Below are 21,877 nucleotides of genomic sequence, written 5' to 3'. Positions count from 1 at the left end.
TCTTGTCATATCATATAAAAAAAAGAACTGGTGATATCATGTGAAAGAAAACTGAAGCCCACTGTTAATCAGCCGATAAAAGACCTTCAGTGCATGGGATTGAAGAGGATTAGTTCATTCAAACAAAGAAGCACCTCTCCCCTCATCCCTCGCTTGGCTCCTTGGCTATGAGGATGAGATTGCCCCTTGGGCGGCTAGCCTCTTGGAGAGTAGCCACTGGTTCATTTGCTTGTGTCAAGAATAGCCTACTTTCAGGCTAGATGCAGTAAATTTGCTCTGAGCCTCATTGTTATGATAAATAGTGCAGCCATTGCTTGATGATTTATTTAAAGTATTAGTGCAAGGTTCTATGAAAATATTTAGGTTATGGGGAAGAGGGGAAAGTTTTCCTATAGTTTACAGCAACCTACAGAATGTGTGTTTTTAAGCCCTGTTTCTTTTAAAGTGAATCAATGCACCATTTCACACCAGTTGAAGTACCAGAGCTATTGGATATTTACTTTATAATTTATTTATTGGGGGGGGGGGGGGGTTGGGGGTATAAAACACACAATAAATTTAAATACAAAAAACACCATGTTATCAGATTGCATTGAATAAATCACTTTATTATACACGTTATATATGAGCATTTATTTATTTATTATTATTCCCATAATGCTGTAGTCCTGTTCCACTTTAAGATCGCGTCTTTCTCTCTGTTTGTATGAGTGTGAATATGTATGTATGTATGTATGTATGCATGTGTGTATGTATATGCGCGTGTGTGAGTGTGGCTCGTGCATCAAGATGGCGGTGGCTCCTGACAGCAGAGTGCTCTCCTACACTGTTTATAAATGGAGCTCCTACTCCTCTACATATTTACCCGAGTGAGTAACTCACATTAAACACTGACGTTAATACTCTATATATGCTCTTAAATACACATGCAAAGTATATAACTCTGTAATATCAACTAAATCCATGACTTTATCTAACAAACGGGCCGGGCTACAGCAGACGGGCACATATACATAAAGCAGGCGTAAATGTATAAACTGCAAACAATTAAATTCATTAATTTAAGTTAGATATCAATGTGCATCTGGATGGGCGGAAGTGGGCAAACGGCTATAACGTTAATTGTGTGGAAATGTGCAAATGTTACTCCCGTTAGCATGCTAGGTTAGGCTAGTACGAAGCAGCCCATATGAGTTTATACAGTTAGCACGTCTAAAATGCACGGATGTTTAAAAATTGACATGTTTTTACACAGATAATGATGCTATTTTAAGAACCTGACAGGTGTCTTCCTGCACTGTTACTCTTAAAATATAATTGAGATACAGTATGTAGCCGGTTAGCTACACTGCTAGTTTACTAACGTTTGAGTGAACTGTTATTATGGAAGTAAATAAATCGCTGAAAGCAGTATTTATTTTAAAACATCTGGTCGGAATCCAAGTTAATTAGACTACACGTATTGTTTTAAAATACATAAATGCTTAAAGATCCTATGGCGGCTAATGCTAAACTGTTGGAATATGACACTTGTGAGAGTCACAGACTATTTTTATCCCCTCTTTTAATCTTCTTCTGTTACTGTTGATCTACGATATGATGTAACAATACTTCCTTGCCTAAATGTATTTAACAGAGGAGCATTTGCACGAAATGTGCTGTTATTTCTAGCTATGTAGCAAGGCACAAAGTAGCAGAGTTTCGGAACAAGTGTGCTGCCTATCTAGACAGCGGTCGCTCACTGAGTTTTGAAACACAACCAATGAGCTGACTGGTTATTGCGGTCCAACCTAAAATATCCCATCCAATTTGTGTCATGCAAAATGGATCATATATTACACATTTGTGCTGTGGACTGACATAAACAGAGCATATGTTCATGCTTTAATCAGTGATGAAACATTATTGTTGTGACACCTGTGTACTCTTGCCAGTTTAGTTTTTGCTCCTCACCTCAAACTTAAATGCTTTATGAACTAGCAAGCTGAACTGTGTTGGACTTGGCATTAGCAGCATAATCCATTTGCAGGCATGATTGTATAAACAAGTCACATTTTGTGTATGCATTAGTTTTTTAAGTGTGCATCACCACTGGATACTTGTGCTTTCATAGGGACACCATAATTTTATGGAAGATCAGAACAACATTACATCATGCATGCAAGGAAAAGTGGGGGAAAAAAGTTGTAAAGAATGTTTGTGGTGCATTATGCTTTTAATTCCTTCTTATGTTGTTTGCTTGCAGGAATATTTTAGTGGACAAACCTAGCGATCAGTCTTCCAGGTGGTCATCTGAGAGCAACTACCCTCCTCAGGTAAATTATCTTCATGTCTTTCAGTGTTGGCCTGAGCTGGAAAATAGTTCCTATATCAGGGTTGTTATTGTTAACAAAAACAAAAAACTAAAACCATAAAAAAATGGTACTTGGGAAAAATAAGTGAAAAAGATAATTTATTGTATTTCAGCTAGTTGCCAGGGCATCAATTCTCATTTTCTTTTAGTTTATGGTCCAAAAATAGATAAAGCTAAAACTGCAATAAAAAATGTACAAGAAATACATAAACATTTGAAAGAATAAGAAAAAAAAATGACAAAACAGCATAATTATTTAAAAAAAACAAAAATTAACATGAGAACATTACATTAAAATAACATTAATAAAAAAAATAAAAAAATATTTTATACAGATTTTCAGATTATTTGTTCTGTGAATGCTTTGAAGACAGATTCAGTGCTCACTAATTACATACGTTTTTATAATAATAATACATTTCATTAAGTGCATTTCCCACACTCAAAGTGCTACAATGGAATGTATTTTAATTTGAGATGTAGTAAAACATCTCAAATTAAATGATAATAAAATGTAAAACATGGGGCAAAAGAATCAAAAGTTCTCTATGCCTTAACAAGTGTTGGTATTTGGCTTCAGAGATGAGCATGTCATTTTTGATATTGGTGATACATGGTCTGTCTTGCTTTCATCTTCTTCTGGAAAGAGGAAGCCTCTTTTCTTTGACGGCCTTGTGGCACAGACCATTGTAGCACTGACAGACTTGTGGTTAGGCAATAAAGAAATTGAAAGTGTATGTTGGCGGTACAGTAGCACGTGCCCCCAACTTTTAACCTCCAGCCCAAACTCAAAGCCTGGTGTTTTCTCACTTGTGTCCTTCCACTCTCATCCTTTCACTTAAAAAGGTACACTTACCCTCTGCAGAGATTAGAACTATACAAAATCATAGTTCCTGTCGTTATCCTTTTTTTTCTGAAATGACCCCTGTACATGTTTTAAATCACATGATCATCATATGTTTTGATATTTATGATCTAGAAGATTTCGGATTTGAACTGCATTGTCGTAATTTTTTTTTTTCTTCTACTCAGTACTTGATCTTAAAACTGGAGAGACCAGCTATCGTTCTGAGCATCACCTATGGCAAATATGAGAAAACCCACGTGTGTAACCTGAAGAAGTTCAAGGTGTTCGGAGGCATGAGCGAAGAAAACATGACAGAACTCTTGTCTAGGTAAGACTTGTGAGAAGATGTTAGTTTAATCTTTATGTCAGATAAGCTTTTTGGACACTTAGCTTTTTAGGCCATCTTGACAGCAGGTGACTAAACTTAGTAAGAGGACATCAGAACACAAATGTTTTAGTAAATGGCTTATAGTGTCTCTTGCAATGTGAGTTATGTTTGGGGGAATGGCTTCTTGTGATGTGATGAGGTCACTGACTGTCTTTTCTCATCTAATCCTAGTGGCCTTAAGAATGACTTCAACAAGGAGACATTCACGCTAAAGCACAAGATCGATGAGCAGATGTTTCCCTGCAGGTTCATTAAAATAGGTGAGTGTTTACGGAAAGAAAGAGCTGAAGACCTGGTGAACTCATGTGGTGACACATTTAGGGAAAAGATCAGTCATCACATGATTTCAGAGGAAGACAATGAGTTGAGTGAGTGATTGAATGACTCTGCAAGTCTTTGACGGAACAAACTAGTGCTTGTGTGACCGCTGAACTCTTTTGACCAGACATTTTTCTCTTGTAAAGTCACATGTTGTCTCTTTCAGACATTGAAATCTCTGAGAGTGGGTTGAGAATAGAACATTTGAAATAATCTCTCCTTGTTGTTGTTTTTTTTAATACTGTGTATCTGCAGTTTGTCAACATATGTGTGAATGTCCTCTCTTGATTCTGTGTCTGTGTGTGTTTGGTTACGTACAGTGCCTCTGATGTCATGGGGCCCCAGCTTTAACTTCAGCATCTGGTTTATTGAGTTACACGGCATAGAAGATCCAGACGTTGTCCAGCCCTGCCTTAACTGGTACAGTAAGGTGAGTTGTGTCCAAACATCCACATCCATCTCTGAGGATGAATTGCACAAAAAATGTCTATAATTCACCCCAAAATGAAAAGAACCATTTTAGGATTTTCTTTCTTTCTCCATTTGTATGCAATTATATACACAGTGACATGATATTATGGATCTAAAAATGGGTGGCAAGCTTGATATAAAACTATATATATATATATATATGTATGTATGTGTAAATATATCTTAAAATAATTAAAGTTTAATGCTACATAATAGAGAATGCTTATTGCAGAATATGCAATATTAAGCATGGATTGATGGCACGTTACAGCTAAAGCGGTTTATTTTTTTTCTCGACAGTACCGTGAACAGGAGGCCATCCGCCTGTGCCTGAAACACTTCCGGCAGCACAACTACACAGAAGCCTTCGAGTCCCTGCAGAAGAAAACACGGATCGCTCTGGAGCACCCCATGCTCACACACCTCCACGAGCGGCTGGTCCTCAGAGGAGACTTTGACGCCTGCGAGGAGCTCATAGACAAAGCTGTGAGAGGTACATCACACTGTGATTCATCAAATGGCTCTTTGCCACATTCATTAAGTAGGGAATGTGGGCATGTTGGTTCACTGTAGGCAACAGAACGGTTCTGGACTATAATCATGTTATGGTGCGAGCAAGTACATCCTTGTTGACATTGACATTGACAAAAAAAAAAAAAAAAAAATGAGATTTTGATAAATTTGCAGCATTATGGAACAATTGTATTATTATACAGCAGTATATAGTCCAAAAATAAATGACTCAAAGCTTTAGTTCCTCGTATTCTCACTATTTGAATAGTGATTATTCTTTGCGAAACTTGTTTTTCACATACTCCCACCTGAGTTAATATTTGCCTGTTGCCTGAAGGGTGCAGGTAAAAAAAAAACGAGGAACTATGAATTTAATTAAAATGACCAAGATCGTCCCATTCATTTTAAATAACACGTCAAAAAAAAAAAAAAAAAAAAAATCATCTGATTATGATTCAACCTGCAGAATGTGTGTCTTCAAAACATTCAAGCTTAAAGGAAGACATCTGCACAAATGCTGTTTAAATTTAAAGTGACCTTTGAATAGTTTGGTTCATTTGAGAATGAGTAATGCTACCAATAGCAGTGTAGGACTCATTGACAGCTATTTGAATCACTGGAGGTTGTGAGTGTCTGTGCTCTTGGCTTCTAGTAGTTTTTAATGCCTCTCTAGATCTTTTCACCAGAACTTACAGTTAGGGCTGCAGCTATCGATTCTTTTTGTAATCGATTAATCTAGCACTTAATCGATCGATTAATCGAGTAATCGGATAAAACGATTTGTGTGTGTTTTTGAACAACCAAAACAAATAATGCATAACAAAAATGATGTGGCTGTAAAATGAACAAGCATTTGGCTTTTATTTCTCAACAGAGGTATTTATTTCCAAGTCCAAAAGTTTGGCTCCAAAAGTTAAGTGCCAAGTTGGCATTGCCAACAATTATAGAACAATGTACAGTTAAGTGAACTTACTGTAACATGTATAACATGTATTGTAAAACTAATATGAATATAAACTTAGTTTTTTGTCTTCTTAATACACAACATTACAAAAAAAGGATTGCACCTTCTGCAAATTTAGTTTAGTTAACCTGAGAACAAAAAATGAATATAAAATAAAAAGCCAAACAGGTACACAATGTATAAAATGTATTAAAAAATTATGTAAATAAAACAATTATAAACAATTATAAATAATAAGCTGTAATCTCAAAACAAACATCAAAATGTACGTGTGCGTGCGTGCCTGTGTTTGTGTGTGTGTGAAGGGGTTCTTTTTTTAGGCTATACTCTCTTGCAATTGAACGTGATAGTTACGTTTACTACTTTAAAACGTCATCAAAGTTAAACATCCTATCTAGTCAAACCGCATCACGACATCGCTACAAATGCAGTATGGGATTAAAATCAGCGAACATCAATAGGCTTAGACTACGTTAACTTACCTTGTTTCAGCGATGCTTGGTGAAACAGCATAGAGTGGATGTCTTCTGTTCAGATGCTGAATCATGGAAGATGTGCTGTTGTGGTATGCCAGCTCTATTTTGCAGTAGAGACACTGCACCTTGTTCTCTTCTTTATTAAGTGTGTAATGATCCCACACTTTAGACAATTTCTGCCGTTTATTTATAGATCTATTCTCCGCCATCGCGCCAACTAAATTCAAAAGGTCCGTGTGAATAAACGGTCCGTGTGACACAATCAAATCCCTGCGCCGCGCGTATAGTGCGCGTCATAGGAATTTAACGAGGCTTCGAGGCAGAGTTTTTGCCTCGAGGAATTTTTGTAATCGAGTAACTCGAGTAACTCGAGGAATCGTTTCAGCCCTACTTACAGTTGATTACGACAAATAAGAGGAAGTACAGCACTCAGTATGGTCTCTCAAGAGAAGGAATTCCCGCCTTCTAGTAAAGAGAACCAATCTGTAATCCCTAAAGATCAAATTTTGTCATAATTTGTGCAGAAACCTGAAAAAAAGGTTAGGTTTAGTTTTTGTGCAGTTTTAGTTTCAGAATACAGTTGATGCTAGGTTTAATTGGCCTAAAATACATTGTTTTATTGTGACCTTGGCGAGTGATGTTAGAGATTTCGGTCTTCTCCTGTTCAAGTAGATAGGAGTAGGTTGTTTATGGCCAAAATAGCTGCTCAGAGACAATAGCCGCGTTTCCACTGTTATGCCAAAAGCGGGCCAGCTGGGGCTAGAGGAGTGGTTATGAACAAAAGTGGAGTTTCTCGCAAGTGAGTGTTTGAAACTTGATCCGATTTGGATTATAATCACCATACAAGGCAGAAATATTTATAAGAGATGCAAAAGATAATGCACGCTAGGCTCAATAGTATGCGGCCACTTGAAGAAATTGGACGTCAGCTAAATCACAATCGTGTATTTATTTAGTAACATTTTATCTGTCATGAGTCTAGTCTCGAGAGTTTAGCTTCATGTAGCCTATGTCATAAATATATTTAAAAAAAAATTGTTCGGGAGCTTTTATAAAAATATAAACTATCCTTATTTCTAAATGTGATGTATATAGGCTACTGTGACTACAAATAAACAGAAACTGAATCGACTGAATAATCAGGCTATGTTCATAATGCTTTATTTCTGTGTGACTAATTTTCAATCCTGATAAATTAATTCATTATGATCAATGTATCACTTATTATCAAAAGAAAAAGTGAAGTGACATTCAGCCAAGTATGGTGACCCATACTCAGAATTTGTGCTCTGCCTTTAACCCATCCGAAATGCGCGCTCACACACACACAGAGCAGTGAACACACACACACACACACACACACACATTGTGAGCACACACTCGGAGCAGTGGGCAGCCATTTATGCTGCGGCGCCCGGGGAGCAGTTGGGGGTTGGATGCCTTGCTCAAGGGCACCTAAGTCATGGTATTGAAGGTGGAGAGAGAACTGTACATGCACTCCCCCCATCCACAATTCCGTCCGGCCCGAGACTAGAACCCACAACCCTTCGATTGGGAGTCCAGCCCTCTAACCATTAGGCCACGACTAATTAATTATAGTAAAACATCAATGCTTTTGGATTTAAATATTTAATGTTTGAGTGTTTGTTTTGTGATCGCGCTAGTTCCAGTTCCAGACTTATTTTCTTATTTGTTTTCTGATAACTTGTCTTAGTTGGTGAAATGATGGGTTTTTGTGATGTTGATCCTGAGAGGCGTATAAAGGGCGAATTTTAGCGAAGCGCAGCAGAGCTTCTGGCCTGACTGTGGAAACGCAGCACTATTTTGGCCTTGGTGCTTCAGATCCAGGGCTATTAGCCCTGCTCGGCCTGTTTAAAGCACTAGCCTGCACTGGCCCGACAGTGGAAAAGCAGCTATTGCATAAATGTCCACAGAATGAACTGGCTTAAGTAAATTTTCTGCAAATCGCCACAAACACACAGTAACACGTTACCATGTTTAAATCTGCTCTACAGACAAAACAAATACCGTATTTTTTTTAACTATAAGTCGCACCTAAGTATAAGTCGCATCAGTCCAAAAATACGTCATGACGAGAAAAAAAAACATATAAGTCGCACTGGACTATACGTTGCATTTATTTAGAACCAAGAACCAAAAGAAAACATTACAGTCTACAGCCGCGAGAGGGCCCTCTATGCTAGTCAGTGTATGCTACAGGAGCACTGAGCAGCTGTAGACGGTAATGTTTTCTCTTAGTTCAATTCTCTTGGTTCATGTCAAATTAATTTTGATAAATAAGTCGCACCTGACTATAAGTCCCAGGACCAGCCAAACTATGAAAAAAAAAGTGTGACTTATAGTCCGGAAAAATACGGTAGTCGATCCAGTATTGTGCTGTCAGGCTAGTGAAGAGCAAATACTGTGTTTACAGATTTTTATATTAGGATGGGATAGGATTTTTACACACTTGACCTTTAAAATTGTTCGCAATTGCATTTCAAGTTATTGCACGTTCTCTTTATTGGTCACAGTGTAAATTTACAGTAATTAGAACCTAATGTACACTTGGATTGTTTCCTGCTCAGAGAGCATGCATTAGCAAATTAAAGTGCACACTTGACTCTCTATCTGTTCTCTTCCAGATGGTTTGTTTAATCAGTACATCAGCCAGCAGGATTATAAGCCACGCTGGAGTCAGATCATCCCCAAATGTAACAAAGGTACGACAGCAGCCCACAGAACACAGAAGTGACTCCAGGGAATACATGTCTGCTGTATTAAATGACTTCAGGGCTGTATTGATATTCAGTGTCTTGCTCCTGATACACACAACTTTGAGTTCAATTCTGTTCTTTCTCATTAGTTTTTTTTCTGAATAGGTGACAGTGATGATAACAGGCCGGGCATGAGAGGAGGTCATCAGATGGTCATTGATGTTCAGACAGGTACTTTTTATGTTAGATGGATGATTTGCAAAGTTGCTGATTGGGCGGTTATCGCAGCACTGTTTAGCTTGTCCTGTCTTACTTGTAATGGAATGCATGCTAAGACTGCATTTAGCTCCGCTGTTGTGAGTTAAGTGCTGTTTTAAAGGTGTGTGTGAATCTGTGAGCTTGTTGTTAGAGGAAGAATCGATCTCGCAGCCCTCATGTGGCCCTGGGCTTTTAAAATGACCTCAAGTAACCCGCTCTACAGCTCAGCTCACGCTCAATAGCTCAAACAACTGTCTCTGCTTATCACCATGGTGACATCAGCCTTTCAACCATAGCACAAGGCTGCTTTTCAAGAATTTTGATGATGTAAAACAGCTTTAAAAACAACATAATCGGTTTCATCTTTCAATTCCATATTGAGTTTCTTTCATAGGTGTAAAACACCTCACCCACTCACCATTGCCTTCTCTTTCTGTTTTTTTTTTTGTATTCACCTCTTTGTTCGGCAGAAACTGTGTATCTTTTTGGTGGCTGGGATGGAACGCAGGACTTGGCTGATTTCTGGGCGTACAGTGTGAAGGAGAACCAATGGGCCTGTATCTCCAGGGATACAGAGAAGGAGGTAAAAGAGGGGTTTTTCTTTCAATTATTACTCCGCTGAATGGCACAAAAATCTGCTAAATGTTTCAATCATGTCATCGAGTTTCACATACTTCACTGTGCTTTCTGTGCAGAGTGCACTGAGTGATGTAAACTCTTAAATCTGTAGGTTACTATTTTTGACTCCTAGTTGTAGTTTGTGAATGAGGAAGAGAAAGAAATGATTGTAGTGGAAAATATGTAGAATGACAATAGTGCTGACGGAAAGTTATAATTGAGATCTCTTTGGTTGCTTAAATCTGCATAAATCACAGTAGAGGTTCAGTCCCTGACTGTGACCTGCCAGTGGTCTCATTCTGGTAGGTCACATGATCTGCCAGTAGTCGTCTGCCTGGCGGCTGGCAGTCTACTTCCTTTGCAAGTTTAAGGAACCAATGATTTATGGTAGACTTTGTTTTGCTCTCCTTTTTATTGTACATTTGTTCATATGGTTTTATTCTTTTCATGATCAACATACCAAGTAATATGGAATGCATTAAATCAGAGCTGAAAGTGACTGGCTGCAGTGCATGGATGAGCATTAGTCCGGATCATGGCCATTTGTCTCCTTTATTCAGGATAACCCTCTCTTAAATGTTAATGATATAAAAGTTGGATATTCCAGTGACTAGTTCTTCCGCTGAACGCCCATTATCGTGTCCTGGTACCTTAAAAAAAACCTCAGAGAAAAAAGCTTCTAAAAACAACTTTATTCTCTGAGAGACTGATTAAAAACTGAAAAGGTTTTGTGTAACTTCAGGAAATCATTTAATATGCCATTTTGAAAAATCATTTTTATTTTTATGTGCTCTATGTATCAGTTGATCTATAGGTAATCAGTGTAAGAGGTTGTGATATATTTCTTTTAGAATGGTCCCAGTGCTCGTTCGTGTCACAAGATGTGCATCGACTCTCAGCGGAGGCAGATCTACACGCTGGGCCGTTATCTGGACTCCTCTGTCAGAAACAGCAAGTCACTGAAGAGTGACTTCTACTGCTATGACATTGACGCTAACACATGGACTCTCCTTAGCGAAGACACGTCCGCTGATGGAGGACCCAAACTCGTTTTCGACCACCAGGTACGCTTTTTAGATTACGCTACATGTATTCAGGATATATGCTCACATACCACCAGGAGTCTCCCTTTTACAGATTTATGATGAACAGTTCAGTATCTCTCAGGTTTCCTTTATCTCTCTCAGATGTGCATGGACTCTGAGAAGCACATGATCTACACTTTTGGTGGTCGGATTCTGACGTATAACGGCAGTGTGGATGATGGCAGGACGTCAGAACCTCAGTTCAGTGGGCTTTATGCGTATCACTGTCAAGCTGGCAGCTGGAGTTTGCTCCGAGAAGACTCGTGTAACGCTGGGCCAGAGGACATCCAGTCCCGCATCGGACACTGCATGCTCTTCCACACAGTATGTCTCCTTTCTCCTTTTCAGATATTTTACAAGTTGACCTGAAATTTTTTTATAAATAACAAATGCATTTGTGGCGTTATTGGTGTGAATTAGGTCTAATATATTTATTTATTTATTTATTTATTTATTTATTTTTCTGTATTATTTTGTTAAAGTAAAATAGTGTGTATATATTTATACACACACACACACACACACACAAACTAGATTTCACAATAAGAATAAGAAAGTTAATTAACAAAAAATTTATTTATTCATTCATTTGTGTGTTGGAATTAAAAAGTGTTTAATGGAATTTATGGGTGGTTTTAACAACAAATTTGATATGATAATTTTTCTTTTCTCTCCCACAGAGAAATCGCTGCTTGTACGTTTTCGGAGGTCAGAGGTCCAAAACTTACTTGAATGATTTCTTCAGTTACGACGTTGATGGAGACCATGTGGAGATCATCTCAGATGGCACCAAGAAAGACTCAGGCATGGGTATGATGTCATTAGCAGGCTGTAGATTTGTGAAAATACTGGCGTTTTGGTTTATTTTGTTTTTGTCGTACTGTAACAATGGCTCTTAAAAAGCCGTGCCCTGAGAAGACGCTCCTTAAAAGGAGAGCAGAGGAATCTTGAGCGTGAAGGTGATATCATGTTCAGAAATAGGGTTGAATCAGGTGGGGATTATGTCACTGCTGAGGCCTGTTACGTGCAGCTGAGGTGAACATGTGATCTATTGCAGTCCTACTGTTCAACAGCTAAATCAACTTGACGACATCTTCTTGAGACTGATATATACAGATCTGCTGGTCTGGGTGAAAGTGATGAATGTTTCTCATGAGGATTGAGTGTCCTGATGATGAGTGAATAGTGCAGCAAATTCCTGTGCAGGGAGACAAGGTTTTTGAGATTACAACATGTTGCTCTACAAAGAACACGCACTCTCCCTTTCATCAACATAAAGTCCTCTGAAGGCTCGGCATAAAATATACATTTTAATATTTAAAGTCTTCTCTGGCAGACTAGAAATGTGCAGCTTTAGATGACTCTAGTCATGTAAAACTTGCTAGTCTCACAGGCACTATTCTAGGGTGTTAAAGGTGGTTTCTAGGGTATTGCTAGCATCTCGTCAGTAAACGTGTACGGCTCGGTGTAGTAAATGCTGCTCCATCTGAAAGCAGGTGATGGAGATTTACTACTAATCACGGAACCGGCTTTTCTGACGAGATGCGAATGACAATCGCATGCAATTAATTGCACAGCCCTATGCTAGATGGTATTTTGTTTAGTTGCTAGGTGGTTTCTTACCCAATTCTTTGTGATAGTCTGGTCCTTGCATAGGGCACAGATCCCTCTCTTCTTGAAAATAAGAGCTGTTTTTTTTCCCTTACTGAATGAGTTCTTAGAAAATACTTCATGCCCTCGCACTTGTGGTGCTCGTTTGATTACGGGAGTTTGATTACTCATGTTAGCTACACACACACACATACAAATTAAACGTGCATGCACAATCAAGACTTAACAAAGCAGACTCTGTAAAACGTCTGATCCGCATGGAGAAGAATTTGTTGTGCAGACAGCTCATAATGTGTGCACACCCACATAATGTCTCCCCAATTTTTCTTCGTTTTCTCTATAATCGGTAATTATAGCATGATATAGTGTCAAGATCAGAGGAAGATACCAAATCGAACAGCCAGTTAACAGAGAGGAGAGATGCAGAAGGAAAATGAGTGTGAGAGCTCTGTGAAGCCTGTGAGAGACTGTGCAGACATAGGCCTGTGACACACTTCCTGTTCCCATAAACAGATTGTGTAAAATCTCAATGGGCGACTTTACGCAATGAGAGAGTATAAAAAGACCTCTGTGTTCTCTCTGTTATCGTGTTAGAGAGAGAAGTGTGTGCGACGAGGACAGGAGTGACAGAAAGAGAACAAGAGCAAGAAGGCAGCAGAGAGAGACAAAAATAAGAGTGAACAAAACACAATTTACCAGGAAGGAAAGGATGCATTCAGCCCACAACCAGGCCTTGAAGAATAGTTCACCCCCAAAAAATTATTTATCATGTAGTTCCAAACTGGGCTGATGTTTTAATGAGCATAAAAACCAAACAAAATCTTGGAATTACAGACCAGTTGGCAGTGTGAAACCAATCAAGAGATTCAAACACTGTCCTGGGACATAATCCTGCTTATTTCAGAACTATTTGCTAAACAAACTAAATACTAATTTACAAAAATAAATAAATAAATCAGGAAAATGACATTTTATTTGGGTTCAAACTGGATTTTTTTTTTAAGAGTCTAGATACCATGGAGAAATACAACAAAATGAAACCGTTATATTAATAATGCTAAAATAATATATTATTTTAATATGATTTAAAATCAACAATAAGGCAAATTCTGTAAATTCACTTGCTAATCCTAGATTTATAGCAATATAAAATGATTTAATATTTTTATTTGTTATTACATAAATATATTATTAATCAAATATTTTAAAACCTCATTAAACATTAATGCTTAAAAATATTTCATATTATATCTGTAGTCATATTAATTCGATCTAGAAATTATGCAAAACTTCAACTTGAAAATAAAAAAATAATGCAAATTTGGGAAATTCATTCACCATTTCCAGGTGGGGCAAAAAGGTTAATTTTGCCCCATCGGTAGAACATTTGTTGAGTTTGGCTGAAACCATAGAAAAAATCGAGGTGATTTGCATGTTTTTCTTTTTTTTTTTTTTTACAAATGACTACACCAAGCTGCTACATCATGACACTTTAAACAGTTTACGCCTTTTCTTAATGACCTTAGTTTAAGTCTGTGTTTGTGTTGCAGTACCAATGACGGGATTCACTCAGCGTGCCACCATCGACCCAGAGCTCAATGAGATCCACGTTCTATCAGGGCTCAGCAAAGACAAAGACAAACGCGAGGAGAATGTACGCAACTCCTTCTGGATCTATGACATTGCACGCAACAACTGGTGCGTGAGTTCTCGGACACGCTCTTCATCTGTACAGCAGTGCACGTTGAATACTAATAAGAGCACTAGACCTGTGTTTATACACTGTGGCCCTGAGGACACCCTGAATCAGTAATCCACAAAGTGCCTTTCGAAGCTTCATTCCTGAGGCTTTAGATTGCCATACACTGCTGGAAAAGAATAAAATCTTCAGTTATAATGAAAAAAAAAACATGTTCTTTCATTCCTTCAGTGTATGTTCTATTTTCAGTGCATTAAACAGCCATAGTGTTGAATGATGCATATATGATGTCTGTAAATGTATCATACAAAAAACACATAAATTACATAAATTGTTCTTTGCTTGCATGCGCATTGACACATATTGAATATAGCGAGAGCAAAATTGTATTTCAAAGGCCCGCCTAACCTTCAGAAAGGGGGTTGGAGACCATCAAACAGGAACAGAATGTTCTCTGCTTGCGTGTGGGTCTGGCCGCTCGTGTCTGCATGTGTGTGTGTGTGTGTGTGTGTGTGTGTGTGTGTGTTAAATGTGCTTTGCATTTAAACTGGTGTAGAAAAAATCCCTTTGTTCTGTACGCTAATTGAAGCAGTTGACTTACAGCTTCTGAAAAAATTGTTCTGTCACCGTTTCCTTTGAATCTGGTGCACTGGTTTGTCATTTTGTTTATATGACTTGAATTGGGTTCGTGCATATTGGGTTTGTGCACTTTTCTAGGACAGTATGCACAGTTTGGTGTAATAGACTGTGTGTTTGTGTGCAGGTCATGCGTTTATAAGAATGACCAGGCGGTGAAAGAAAACACCACTAAGGCCCTACAAGAAGAAGAACCTTGTCCTCGTTTTGCTCATCAGTTAGTCTATGATGAGTTGCACAAGGTAATGTAGGTCACTACACTTCTATTCCCCATTTTGTCTTTCTTGTTTGGTTAAATATCCTGTTTTAATTCAGAAGTATCTGATCTGTTGGCTATCTTTACCTTTTTAAAGAAGACATTGATTGTATATATCACAAACTGAATTTAAATGACCATATGTGACAATTTCTAATTACAAGGTTGTAATGCGTGAACGTTTGTAGAGAGACATTTTAAATATTATTTATATTAACCTCTGGCACTTTGACATCTTGAGCTGATAAAACACACATTTCCTTAATTGCTGTACTGATTAATCAAAGCAATCAGCAGGGGATTGATACGATGATATGGTACACAGGTGCATTATCTTTTCGGTGGAAACCCAGGGAAGTCAAGCTCACCCAAAATGAGATTGGATGATTTCTGGTCTCTAAAGCTGTGCCGCCCTTCCAAAGAATATCTGCTTCGACACTGCAAATACCTCATTCGCAAATACAGGTACAAATGTACTTTTATATGAATGTGAAAGATGTTCACAGACTCAATATTCTAACCTCGCAGTTCTTGATTAGGAAATTGTGCTAAAGAATAATGTTTACTGAATTGCATAGTCTGCTCTCTCTCTGTCTGAAGCCAAAGAAAACTGTCAGGTGCTCTTCGTTTCCGAATGGCGCTACGAAAATGTTTAGATATCTGTTCCATGTTAAATATTTTGTCCAGTGTTAATATTAAGAACATGATCTTTCTCTGATCCTGTTGTGATCTGAATGTAAACCATTAGGACCCAGCTGTATTGCTCTGTAATTGCAGTGTCTTGCAGCTCTGCAGTTAGTGATTAAATTACAGCACTAGTTTTACGTTGGTGCCTGCGATTTCTGCTCACTTTGTGCCATCTGGTGGCCAATTTTGGTTACTTAATGAAATAGTAGTGCTCCTAGGTAAAAAAAAAAAAATTGGTCCTCATTTGTCGTTATGACATTTACTATTGCAGAGTTTTAAAGGCACATTTAAACATGTTTAATGTTCTTATGTGTGTTTGCAGGTTTGAGGAGAAGGCTCAGACTGAGCCCTTGAATGCACTTAAATATCTACAGAATGATCTGTCTCTTACCGTGGACCACACCGACCCCGATGAGACAAAAGAGGTCAGGACCCTGATAAAAAATGGTTAAATTGTACGATTTAAGCTTGTAGATAACAAAACTTTAAACAATTAGCCTTTTCAAAAGTTTGTGAATTTAATGAGCGTTAAAAGTATTGTGTAAATGCTTGAGTCTGACTAGGCCCATTACATATTTCATAAGTAAAATGTGCTTTTTGTGTGTTTGTTTCCTGTAGTTCCAGCTCTTGCCCTCTGCTCTGTTCAAATCCAGCTCAGACTTCATTCCTCTAGGTGAGCGCTCTTTTTGATGAACACAATTGTCCTCCAATCACGTTCTTTTACTACTACTGAAAATCAGCACAGAGTCTGCTAAAATATATTCATTAGTGCTTTGATACTTAATATAGATTTTTTTTCATGCCAGGCTTTTCAGATGTGGATCAGACGTACGCCCAGCGCACACAGCTGTTCGACATGCTTGTCAATTTCTTCCCAGACAACATGACCCCACCCAAGGGTAACCTTGTTGACCTCATCACCCTGTAGTCACGCCCTACACAATAGACCACACCCCTCTTTAGACCTCTCAGACTCCTCCAACCCAAAACAGAAGTTATTTTTCTACATTCTCCACCCGAGGTGTGCCGTGCCCACCAACTGTGTTTCCTCTTACAGAAGCAATGGCACTTAAATGTCCCTAAGACTTATTTAAAATGCAGAAATGTATATATATTTTTTTTTTACTCTGGTTTGCCAGGGTTGTGATGTTTTTGATTTTTAAAAAGGTGTCAGAATTAGGTCTAAATATGCATATCTGCCAAATTGCGCACTGAATTATTATTATTATTATTATTTTTAACAAACCTGCTTAGTTTCAAATCTGTTTCAGTTTTATCATTTCAGTTTTCTTTCATACAGGTTGAAATATATTTGAGTTAAAAATCCAAACAGCTTACATCATAAAGGGGTGGTTTTGATTTATGAACTGTGTGATCAACATGGGTTGCCTTTATATTTTAAATAACATTTTTATGGACAAACATGTGCGCTGAGCCAGTGGAGGCTGAAGGCAAAGATCAGAGTGCCCTCTAGAGTCAGTTTTCTCACTCTAGTAGATATATTCTGATCTCTCTCAATACTGGATTTGAATACTGGCTTCCATCCTGCTGCTGCAATTGGATGCTGCCATGACATTAGTGCTTTCTTTCTCTTTAATAGTGATGAAACACCCGATTTCATAAATTCTCATCCACAAATTTTAAAAGGTTAGATTGCTATAGTGGCATGTTTGAGGTGTAATGCACACATTTAGGTACACAAGAACTGTTTTCCACTGTGTGTGTGTAGGAACGCAAATATTAGCAGCACATGATAATTCATGGCAACACTTTGTACTTTATAACATATCATTTCACTTGCATCCATTAGCGAATGGATGAGCGAACACTTTGCTGCACTTAGACAAACCGAAGATATGGATGATTTGAATATTTGAAGTGTAGATTGCTGTTTACTTCAGGTTATGGCTGCTTTTAGAACTCTGTATAGTCCAGTTCATCCTGCTTTGTTTCACAGACTGTTCAGCTTACTGGTAACTTACCGACTCAAAGGAGTCTTATTGGGACCACCGAAGACAGAAGAGACCCCTCACTATTTATTATTAATATTATTATTGTTTCATGGTGATCTTGAGCCCTGAATGTCATATATTATGTTCTTTTTCTCTCTATGATGTCATAGAGACGGCTACATGTGCCCTTCATTCCGTATGAGCTTCCGGGTTGTTTACAGTTCTGGACAGATGAAAGTGCTGAATGATAGATAGTCTTCCATATAGTTCCATCCATACATCAGGATAACTTGTGCAGTGTTAGTTTAACAGCAGTTATTTTTGTTATTTGTCTCCCTGTGCACGAGTAGCAAGTTTTTCCCCGTCCAAAAAAAAAAAAAAGTTTCAGGAATCAGATCGCTGTTAAATTTGCTGTAGTTTTTGCTTCACCCACGCAGAAACCAAAGGCTCAAAGAACCATGAGACAGTACATTATGCTTCACCCTGCTGATTGTGTCATATCTCAATTCCCTGAACTCAGTATTATCTGAGATTTCATTCTGTGGAGAAACACTTCCGGCGCACTGGAGTGTGGAAGTTTGACTTCTTTGTGATTGGCCAGTTGGTAATTTCTAAGATTCAGTGCTCTTTATTTCTTTCCTGGCTTGAACACAATTTGGGTCTGAATGATTTGGATTCCAGGGCTTACTTTGCCTTTTGTAGCTCTAGCAGTGTTTTTATGTCAGAAAGAAAACAATGAAATCAAGGAGACATGAGAGGATCAACACTTAAAACCGGAGACTTATGCCAAATACGTTTTCTTGCTTTCGGTGTACATTTCTGCAGTGTCAGAGATGAAATGACTTTTTTCTTTTCCTCTCTCTTGGAAATCCTCATCTCTGCTCTTGAGCGAGGGCACATTGAGGTGTCAGCACTACACTGTGGCTCTCATGAATGTGTAGAACCCATTAAAGAACTGCATTGTATGTAATGTACATAAAAAATAAAGATTGTATTTTGTTCAAGTTTTCTTAAATATTGTCTTGGTCTTCCTTTAACATAGACCTGTAAAAACTTTCAGCATTTTTAGCCCATTAGTATTTTCCCCGACCAAAAAAACAATGCTTTTAAACCAATTATTTTATTGATTTATTGTTGCTGTAGTGTGTCAGTAGGAAATATCAGTTTACATTTCCAAACATTCTTTTTCGTATTGAAATAATCCAGTGAGATTTTTGTTTGCACAAGGAGCCTGACAACAGCCCAGTGCTCCACTCGGAGATCAACATCTATTCTGTTTGGAGTGACATGAAGAATCAGAAGAAACTGAGGCTGATTAAATCTAGAAGAACTGTAGGACGCTTCCTCGTGAGCTACCTGAAATCTATGTGCAAGTGTACCTAGAACAAAAGCTGTTTTAGCGCAAAGGTTGGTCACCCCAAATGTTGATTTGATTTAGTTAATAGAAGTTAATTGATAAATACAATGTATTTATGACATTATTTTTGTAAGCATCCTGAATTAACAGCATTTGTATAGGTAGGATTCATAAATAATCTTGGAGATGTTGCCAAAGTTGTTTGTTTGCACGTTTATAAAGCTCTAGAGTGTTGACAATTTAGGGACCCTTTAATGATCTAGATTTAAGGTTAAAATATATATTAATATATATTTGTAACTTTGATTGGAAAGTTCATGAAAAATAATGGAAATTCACTGGTCAGAAACTTTGAACTTGAATCCTGAATATATAACTTTAGAGATGTTTCATGTGAAACTTAAACTTGACTTTGCTTGATAACATTTTAAGGCACAATAAAGCACACTCCTAATGCAAATGCAGTGCAATTGATGCCTTATTTTGGCCAAATTCTAAGGCAGCTTCACATTTAGATAAAGCAGTCCCCAAAATGCATTGCAGTGGAAAATCTAAATTATTATTATTTTCATTTGGTTTTTAAATTAAAAATGGGATGTTTAAACAATTTTTTTGTTATATATTTTATGCTCATCAAATTGTTTATTTAAAAACTATTGGTTTTGGGGGAAAAAGTTAAGGCACAAAGAACTACCATAGATTATGCATCGACGTTCAATTTACAGAATTTTCTCTTTCCCATATGCAGTGACATACAAAACTTGAAACTTTTATTTCTAGCACAAACTTAGTATTTATCTAATTTCTTACAGCATGTACATCCAGGCACCAAATGAAACCATTGATTGTTTGATAGTCTTTATGTCAGTCTGCGCTTTCTCTAGATTCTGGCCTGTCACAATCCACCGTTAGAGTAGCCGGTTTCTCTCTGCTGACAGCTCATCCGGTTCCATTACAAGTGTGTGTCTTCTTCATTAGGTATGTCCTCATTCAGCAGGTTGTCTATAGGGACGATTCAGCTGTCATTGAACTCTTTCTCTTTTGCATCTCTGGCTGTACCTCCATCACCTCCAGCTGGGACCGTCATGATAGCTGTTCTCCACTGTCTGCAGCTCTTCCATCAGGTGTTGCTGCTGAGGTAAAAGTCTCTCTATCACGATTGGTTGGAAGTCTTGTTTGGAATAATTCAGATTTTTTAATGTTTTTAAAAGAAATCTATTGTATTCACCAATGCTAAATGTATTTAATCAGAACAAACTAATATTGTGTGTTAAATAACTTTTCTATTTTAATATATTTAAAAATGTTATTTATTCATATGATGGTAAAGCTAAATTATTAATTATAGTTCTTATTATTATTGATGATGAAAAGTTACTGCTGCTTAATCTTTTTTACGGAAACCGTGAAACACTTTTTGGCTGATGAAAGTTCAGCTTTGTCATGACAGCATTGAATGTAATAATTATAATTTGAAAAAAATATTATTAGAATGTAACAACTAGAATTTAGAATTTTAATAAATAGAAACTGTTATTTTGTAAATTGTAATAATATTTCACAATAATACAGTTTTTGCTGTATTTTTGATCAATTAAATGCAGCCTTGGTGGACATACAACAAAACATTTTCATACTTTTGACTGGTAGTTAAACGTTTGTGAAAATGACATTTGTCAATCCAATTAGTTTGAGTTTATCCAGCTTTGTATAAAAGTACAAATCTTTAATTTAAAGGGGAATTTTTTTGTAATTTAATTACAAAAGTTGTAATTTGTTCCTTAATTGCCTCTTGGGGATTAATAAAGCAGTATTATATTGTATTGTACGAATTACTTACTAATAAGATATGCACATGCTCCATTTACCCCCTCCCTAGGATTGTGGGGGACAAAAAAAGCTCTGTATTTTTGCAGCCTTGGTGACATAAGAGACTGAATGCAATTTCAAACAATTATTTAGACCTTTTAGAAAAGGTTGACTGAGAGGAGACTAAAAACGTGCTTATGATGCTTTTTACAAGGTTGGCTAAACAAAACAGGAGCACTTTTCTAATGAGCATCAGTCTGATGTCTGGATGATTAAAGAATAACAGTCCTCCCTCATATCCCTCTTGAGTCTGAGACGCACACTTCATCTGTAATTGTGGCACTGTTTGTAATTTCAGAAAAGCAGCTGACAGAAATGTTGAGAGGCACAGATGCTGTATAAGAGCTCTACCAGGATTTTCTGCCACCGTTATATTTGCAGAACAGATAAACTCTACAAACTGAATTAAGGAGTAGTAAAAATTATTTAACATATAAATTAAAGAAATTGTTAAAAGCAAGTCATATTTGTAATAGTGTAAAAAAATAATTCTCCTTTATGATGCCATTATTATCATTTGTGGTTAATTGTAAATCTTATTATATGTTTATGTGTGATTTTTAGGTTGCCTTTTTAAAATCTGGCAAGAGGCAACAGATGAAAATTGGCCATTTGGGCTAACTCTGGCTTATTTACAGTATTTTACTGTTGATAAATGAGCACTCTCTCTTTTAAATACAAAATATAGGATTTCTACAACAGTTTTTCCCCCATTTGTTTATTTATCTAAATGATAGAAAGGGTTAGAAATTAACAAGGGCTCAGGGCAAAAATGTTAGAGAAAGACAACCCAGCCAACAAA

The 21,877-nt window shown here is 37.3% G+C and overlaps 1 protein-coding gene across 1 annotated transcript; it reads left to right on the top strand.

Moving 5' to 3' along the window:
* Nucleotides 1-758: 758 nt before the first annotated feature.
* Nucleotides 759-18,864, top strand: LOC127976207 (muskelin). The gene is made up of 18 exons (XM_052580477.1): nt 759-869; nt 2,246-2,315; nt 3,386-3,528; nt 3,760-3,848; nt 4,227-4,336; nt 4,678-4,870; nt 8,976-9,053; nt 9,213-9,278; nt 9,776-9,888; nt 10,775-10,987; nt 11,111-11,332; nt 11,689-11,818; nt 14,170-14,317; nt 15,082-15,196; nt 15,536-15,675; nt 16,220-16,322; nt 16,516-16,570; nt 16,704-18,864. Exons 1-18 carry the CDS (start codon nt 790-792, stop codon nt 16,823-16,825), a joined length of 2,190 nt encoding a protein of 729 aa, XP_052436437.1. The 5' UTR covers nt 759-789; the 3' UTR covers nt 16,826-18,864.
* Nucleotides 18,865-21,877: the final 3,013 nt, after the last annotated feature.

The sequence above is a fragment of the Carassius gibelio genome, chromosome A4 (genome assembly GCF_023724105.1).
Source record: "Carassius gibelio isolate Cgi1373 ecotype wild population from Czech Republic chromosome A4, carGib1.2-hapl.c, whole genome shotgun sequence".
NCBI classification, from domain to species: Eukaryota; Metazoa; Chordata; class Actinopteri; order Cypriniformes; family Cyprinidae; genus Carassius; species Carassius gibelio.
The sequence above is the reverse complement of the archived record's forward strand: the minus strand, read 5'-3'. Positions and strand labels throughout refer to the sequence as shown.

Coding starts and splice junctions, on each gene's coding strand:
- LOC127976207 (XM_052580477.1), top strand. CDS start 790: ATGGCGGTGGCTCCTGACAGCAGAGTGCTCTCCTACACTGTTTATAAA. Junction 4,871..8,975: donor CATAGACAAAGCTGTGAGAG/GTACATCACACT, acceptor GTTCTCTTCCAG/ATGGTTTGTTTAATCAGTAC. Junction 10,988..11,110: donor AACTCGTTTTCGACCACCAG/GTACGCTTTTTA, acceptor TATCTCTCTCAG/ATGTGCATGGACTCTGAGAA.